At 48.3% G+C, this 7,500-nt stretch overlaps 1 protein-coding gene across 1 annotated transcript in view; it reads left to right on the forward strand.

Moving 5' to 3' along the window:
• pikfyve (phosphoinositide kinase, FYVE finger containing) overlaps window positions 1–7,500 on the forward strand; it is a 37,629-nt gene that overhangs the window by 16,763 nt on the left and 13,366 nt on the right. Inside the window, 10 exon segments of the mRNA XM_080536454.1 lie at window positions 754–921; window positions 1,317–1,376; window positions 1,938–2,067; window positions 2,696–2,876; window positions 3,360–3,434; window positions 3,745–3,852; window positions 4,871–5,011; window positions 5,177–5,303; window positions 5,987–6,942; window positions 7,403–7,500. The exon segment at window positions 7,403–7,500 is cut by the window's right edge and continues 268 nt beyond it. Coding sequence (XP_080392580.1) covers window positions 754–921; window positions 1,317–1,376; window positions 1,938–2,067; window positions 2,696–2,876; window positions 3,360–3,434; window positions 3,745–3,852; window positions 4,871–5,011; window positions 5,177–5,303; window positions 5,987–6,942; window positions 7,403–7,500 — 2,044 coding nt within the window.

Genomic DNA, 7,500 nt, shown 5'->3' on the forward strand with positions numbered 1-7,500 from the left:
CACTATTTGATGGATGGATGGATGGATGGATGGATGAATGAATGAACGAACGAACGAACGAACGAACGAACGTTACTGTCGAACGAACGAACGAACGAATGAATGAATGCAGTGTCAATTACGTCAAACATACACACATTACACATGACTATCGCAATGGACATGTACACACATAACCACAAGACAAAAACATAGTCAATATTTACAACTTATAAAGGGCAGTACATCTGGCAGGGTTAGTGCAGTGAGTCAGGTGTTGAGAGTCCTTATAGCAGAGGGGAGGAAAAAACTGTTTTTAAAACGGGATGTTTTGGTCATCATCATCCTCCTCCTCCATGCCCCCCCCCCCTCCTCAGCAGGGTATCTGCGGTGTCTTGAAAAGTATTAAAAGTTGATAAATCCATTTTGGGAAAATCAAGACCCTTAATAAGTATTAAAAAGGTAATGAGGTCTTGAATTCTTTAGGTATTTTTCTGAATTAGACTCTGTCCAAAGAGTTTGAGTCCTAAAAACCTTTAGTAAAAGTTCGTGAATGTATTAGTTTTATTAAAAAACAAAGATGAACCGGAAAGTGTGTTGTATGATAGTGGTCTAGTCTATTGCAAACTAAAACTGTTAAGTTAAAGGTGTCACTGGTTCAACGGTTACAGCTTGAAGTGGCGGTGAGGTCTGGAAAAATATTGACAAGGTCTTTAAAAAGTCTCAGAAAGGTATTGAAATTAACCTCAAGATTCCTGTATATACCCTGCTCAGACTCCGCCAGCCCCAGTAAGAGGACTTCCGTCAGCAGCTTCCAGTCGGCGGTGGACAGCGACTCAGCCGCCTCCATCAACCTCAACATGGAGCAGGACAACGTCAACTTCCACATCAAGAAACAGTCCAAGTACCCCCACGTGCCTCCTCACCCCGCGGAGCCGAAAGGTACTGTTAGTTTCAACCGCTAACCGCTAACCCTCGTCAACGTTTACCTCCACCCAAACAGGGCTGTTTTTTATATTTTATATATGTTAATGTAAGCAGGGCTCCCCTGGAAAAGAAACATACAGGTTTATTATTATTAATAATAATAATTCCTCTGCCCAACAGAAAAAGTGTGTGGTTACATACTATGATTGTATCTCGCTATGAGCCAATGCCCTTTGAGAAAAGCTTCTGCCCTCTTGGACTTGGAATCAGACGATAGATTAAGAGGAACAGAAAAGAGGAACTCTGCTTATGTTGAACCAGTTGTTCCCCTGGGCGATAAAACATTTTTGACAGGTGTGAATTATAAAACCCGTTCATAACACTTTTCTCTCTCTGCCTCCCCACCCAAGCTGAGTTCCTGGTCTGTGAGGACGGACAGAATATCTCCATCAGCGACGCCTTCATCAAAGGTAGAAACTCAAACTCACTTTCACCCACTTTCTGGTTTAGTCTCGGTGTGTGAATCCTTGTGGCTGTAGCCTCCATGCCACGCCAACAGCCCGATGCTGAACCGTGCTGTCTGTGAGCAGTGGTGTCGTCTAGTTGTTTCTAGTGGGTATACTGTGATTTTCCTCTCCCAGCCTCATATCGTTCATTTCGGGAACGCCATAAAAATAAATCTGCGCTCCCTGTCTAACGTTATATATATATAAATGACATGTTATAAGTCTGATCTGTGCATGATAGTGCTATATTTTGACATATTTCATGTCGCATCTCCCCCCTTTGATGGTCCAAAATTCAAGTGCTTAGTCGCTATAGTCAGTCCCGGTGGTCCAAAATTCAAGTGCTTCGTAACACAGACGGGGTGAATTTTATGAACGAAAGTGAAAGTTCTGTCACAAAACGCCATTACGTATCCTCACACATTTTTAAGTGGGTATATGGAAATCCTTGGCCTTTCCTAGTGGGTATACGGCGTAGTCCTGCGTATCACGTAGACTACACCACTGTCTGTGTGTGTCCCGCAGAGTCCCTGTTCAACCGCAGGGTAGAGGAGAAGGCTAAGGAGATGCTGTTCACCCCTCTGGGCTGGCACCACAGCTCCCTGGACCAGCTACGAGAGGAGAACGGGGAGAGGAAGGCCATGGAGAGACTGCTGTGAGTACAGAGGCTCTGTTGATAGAGAGTTGGGTTAGCTTAACTCTGCTTCTTTAGCTTGGCTTTAGTGGCCAGAATGTAGATTTTGTCAACATTATCATCATCATCATTCTTTGAAATGGAATGTATATCTTTCTTCCAGTATGAATCACTATACTTTTGTAAGAATAATATAGGATCATAGAGGTGATTTTATTAGATGTTTAGCTGGTGTGTTTCTGTCTATTTGGGGACTGCATTGAATTTACAACAAGCCAACAAGCCAACAAGCCAACAAGCCAAGCCATTGCACCGCAACGCGTTCATTTGCTACGGGGCACTGTAGATTAGCAAGATAATTGCTACGCTCATTTCTTATTGTATGAAACCCACCCCCCCCCCCCCTCCCAAAAAAAGGTTTTGTTATACCGTGACGTTTTTACACATCCATTAGGTGTTTATTAATGCCTGTGTGGTGTTATTTTTTAAATGTTGACATTTTTTTGTTAGTAATTAATAAAATACAAAGGTTCCATCTCACAAAACATAATGGAATGTAAAAACTTTGACGCTCAATATCTCTGAACTGCCCTAAACGGAGATAGAACCTTATCATTCTAAACTCACAATACCCTGATGTCTCCAACAGCTCTGCCAACCATAGCCACATGATGGCGCTGTTGCAGCAGCTGTTATACAGCGAGTCCCTGTCGCTCTCCTGGCGTGACATCATCGTCCCCGTGGTACGGCAGGTGGTGCAGACGGTCCGGCCGGACGTACGCAGCTGTGACGACGACATGGACATCCGCCAGCTGGTCCACATCAAGAAGGTACGACTGTCCGTTACTGTCGAGTCACGGCTCTAACAATGCTTAGGTTGTGGGTTCGATTCCCATACTGGGACCCATACTGAAAATGTAGCTTCATGACATCCGCCAGCTGGTCCACATACATCAAGGTAAGGACTGTCGATGACCAGTCATGTGATCTAGTCATGTCGATTACCAGTCATGTGATCTACTGTATCTATACGACGATTGGATAACTGCACGCTTCAGCAATCAGTTGTGTAAAAAATAGGGTTGATTTTCTATTTCATGCGATGAGTGAGTTACAAGTGGATCGCAGGCAATTTTTACGGGGTGACACGCTGAGCAATGAAAGTGCAGCTTCATCTTATACTCTTATTTTGTACAGATATACTGTAAGGACGTCTTGTAATGGATATCTTGTAACCCAGGCAACCACAATGGTCTTTTTAACCTTTAACCTTTAACCTTTTAACCACCTCCCTTTGTTCTTGTTTTATTCAGATTCCTGGAGGGAAGAAGTTTGACTCTGCCGTAGTGAACGGCTTCGTATGCACCAAGAACATTGCCCATAAAAAGGTGTGTGTTTGTGTGTCTGTGTCTGTGTCTATGTGTGTCTGTGTCTGTGTCTGTCTGTGTGTGTGTCTGTGTGTGTGTGTGTGTGTGTGTGTGTGTGTGGTGTGTGTGTGGTGTGTATCTGTGTGTCTGTGTCTGTCTGCGTGTCTGTGTGTCTGTGTCTGTGTGTGTGTGTGTGTGTGTGCATGCATATGTGCTGACCTCTTAAAAGTCTCTTCATAATAATCTCTTCATCTCTTAAAAACAACCTAGGGCTCTATTCTTAAAGATAGTTTTGTTGTCATTCACCCTGTGTGCTTCTCTCTGTGTGCAGATGAACTCCTACATCAAGAACCCCAAGATCCTGCTGCTGAAGTGTTCCATAGAGTACCTGTACAGAGAGGAGACCAAGTTCACCTGCATCGACCCCATCGTCCTGCAGGTCAGTCAGACATTCTCTCAGTGGCGTGTGGGGCTACAGGTTCATTTTAAAGCAGTATATACTAACCTGTCTCACCTCTCTACCTCTTTATATACTAACCTGTCTCACCTCTCTACCTCTCTCTCCCCATGTCTTCTGGTCTCTCTCAGCCATTCTCTCAGTGGCGTGTGGGGCTACAGGTTCATTTTAAAGCAGTAGTTCTCGAACGTTTCCAAATCGGTTGTCCCCTGATAAAATCAAAGTCACTTCTATGAGTCGATAAATTGGGACACACATTTCGTATGAAGACAAATAATGTCTGTGTTGCACCTGTAGCCTATATTGGAGAATTTTGGGGTTCATATCCAACCAATTAGTCTTGGATATGATCTTTTAGGTGATTAGAGTACACGTCAACATCATTATTATGCGTTGGTCCCGCCAATCAAGTTGTTGGGATCGCAGGAAATGATTGATGTCAGTTTGGGGACCGACCCCTTTTTTAAAACACGCAGAGTCGAAATAAGAGCTAGAATGAGAAAGTATTAATGCAATGTTCTTGATTTACTAGAGCCCAGTAACAGGTGCCAGAAAGTTACAGAGGAAGGAGAAATGGACTGCAATTATATAGCGCCTTTATCCAAAGCGCTTTACAACGGCCTCTCATTCACCCATTCACACACACATTCACACACCAATGGCGGCAAGCTGCCATGCAAGGCGCCGGCCGGCCCGCTCACTGGGAGCAATTTGGGGTTCAGTGTCTTGCCCAAGGACACTTCGACATGTGGCCAGCCGGGCCTCGAACCACCGATCTGTTGACCAGCCTCTGCTTATCTACCCTTCTCCCCTCCCCCCCCCCCCCCCCCCGTGGCCTTGGTACAGATTTAGGACACAAAGGCAGGAACTTTGTCCTGCCAATTATTGTTAAGACATTGTAAGATTTTCCCCTACACTTGTAATCATTAGAAGGCGGCTCTACATCCTGCGCCACAGCCGCCCCATATATACCCTCTGGTCTCTGGTTGTTCCTCATCAGGAGCGGGAGTTCCTGAAGAACTATGTGCAGCGCATCGCGGACGTGCGGCCCAACCTGGTGCTGGTGGAGAAGACGGTGTCCCGCATCGCCCAGGACATGCTGCTGGAGCACGGCATCACGCTGGTCATCAACGTCAAACCTGTCAGTACCCACCTATTACCTGTCTCACCTCTACCTCTGTATATACAAACCTGTCTCACCTGTCTACCTCTTTATATACAAACCTGTCTCACCTCTCTACCTCTCTCTCCCTATGTCTTCTGGTGTCTCTCTCTCCTCATGTCCTCTGGTCTCTCTCTACTACAGCAAGTCCTGGACCGTGTGAGTCGTATGACCCAGGGGGACCTGGTCATGTCTATGGACCAGCTGCTCACCAAACCTCGGCTGGGAACCTGCCACAAGTTCTACCTGCACTCCTTCATACTGCCCAACAGTGAGTCAGAGACCAAACCAGAGGAAAGAACCAGACACGGAGGTGTAGACTTAACACTAGAACAGCCGTGCCTTGTTTACCTACTATAAGAGCCGCCTCGGGGGTCAAATGACCATAGTCTTTAGAATGGGAAGCTGCTACTTACACACAACGACCACTTGTAAGTTAGCCTGCCTCCTACAGAGAAAAACATCAAAATAGCTTCATGCTAGCTTATCCTGATGTGATGTTTTAAAATGTAAGGATACTGGGTGGTAGAACACACATATCTAGAAGTCATGAAAGGAGGGTCCTGAAATTTGATCGAGTGCAAAGATATTTTTAAAAAAAATACTCACAGGCAGTTCTAGTGTTAAATAAAGGAATATTACACCCTAAAGCAGCCGCCCTCTGCTTTCTAAGCTGCTTAAAGAGTTCACTCTAAAAACATCTTTTTGCGGATAATCACAGAGATTCTATTTTAGGGTGAACTATTCCTTTCAAGTCTACACCTCCTCCCACAGAAAAAAAAAGAAGTATGCAGATAGATACTGATATGAATATAAATCCTTTCCTCAAACAGTGTCATGTGTACTGTAAATACCACATACCTACGTGCATCATGCTCCCTCCCTCCCCTTCCTCCCTCCGCTCCCTCCCTCCCCTCCCTCCCCTCCCTCCCCCTCCTCCTCTCATCTCCACAGACGACCTGAAGACGCTGATGTTCTTCGAGGGCTGCCCCGTCCAGCTGGGCTGCACCATCAAGCTGCGCGGGGCGTCCGAGTACGAGCTGGCCCGCGTGAAGGAGATCATCATCCTGATGGTGTGCGTGGCGTACCACTCCCAGCTGGAGATCTCCTTCCTCATGGACGAGTTCGCCATGCCGCCCAGCCTGGCCAAGAGCAGCTCCTTCCCCTGCCTGCTGGAGAGCACCATGACCGAGGAGGAGGAGGAGGAGCCGGAGGGAGGAGGAGGAGGAGGAGGGGAGGCGGAGGAGAGCCAGGCCAACGAGACCGACGGTGGCAGCAGCGTCGTCTCCCAGGAAGGAGGGGTCGAGGGGTCGAAGGAGGGGTCAAAGGAGGGGTCAAGGCTGTCCTCCACCTCCGGGGGGTCGGCGGCGGCGGTCGCGGACGAGGAGAGCTCCAAGGTCATCCAGGAGCACCTGTCGTCTCTGCTGCTGCTGTCCCAGGAGGGGGGAGGGGCCAGGACGGAGGTGCCGGAGGTCATGACCTCCACGCCGCTGCCCTACCCGCTGGCGGCGCTGGCTCCTCCCCCCGTGTCCCCGCCCTTCCTCATCGACGACCTGGACGACGAGGGACCGCCGCCGGGGGGGAGAGGAGGGGAGAGGGAGAGGGGGGGGAGGGGGGAGACGGAGACAGGAGGGGGGATGTTGTTGGAGAGGGGGGAGTCGCGGGAGGAGAACTCGGGCTCGGAGACGCCCCCCCGGCTGTTCCGGGACCCCCTGCAGGACGACACAGGGCTGTTCGTCACGGAGCAGGTGGCCTCCACGGACGACCGCCTCAAGTCGCTGTCGGCCGGCTTCAAGCAGGAGCTGAAGGACATCATCCTGTGCATCTCGCCCTTCATCACCTTCAGAGAGCCCTTCCTCCTCCTCCCCGCCGGCCTGCGCTGCCCCAGCCGGGACTACTTCCCTGAGCAGGTCGGTGTCCATCATCATTGTTCCATTATTTCCATAGAGCAGTGGTTTTCAACCCTCTCCTCGGGGACCACCAGCCGTTCCACATATTTGATCTGTTCCACCACCATCATAATTGCTTTGTACTTGATTAGTTGAATCAGGTATGCTGGTGGTGGAACAGATATGTGGAACGGCTGGTGGTCCCCGAGGAGAGGGTTGAAAACCACTGCCATAGAGGCTTATTATTAAAGCTTTGGGATCTTTTTTTTCTTCATCAAATGACGTGATGATGTGTGGGAACGTTCAGTAGAATATCACATGGGGAGTTAGTTTCATCTGTCCATAGAGACGTATGGTATACTGTAGACTTTGATCTCTCTCTCTCTCTCTCTCTTTCACTCTATCTCTCTCTATATTTTAGATATACCTTTAGGTGTACCTGTCTCCCCTCCTCAACAATGTCTTCTCTCCTGTCTGTCAGGTGTACCTGTCTCCCCTCCTCAACAAGGACTTCAAGGAGCTGGACGGCCGGAGGAAGCGGCAGCTCCTCAAGGACTCGGCCCCGTCCGCGGCGGGGGG

This window comes from Nansenia antarctica, assembly GCF_963989245.1.
Source record: "Nansenia antarctica genome assembly, chromosome: 7".
In the NCBI taxonomy this organism is placed as follows: domain Eukaryota; kingdom Metazoa; phylum Chordata; class Actinopteri; order Argentiniformes; family Microstomatidae; genus Nansenia; species Nansenia antarctica.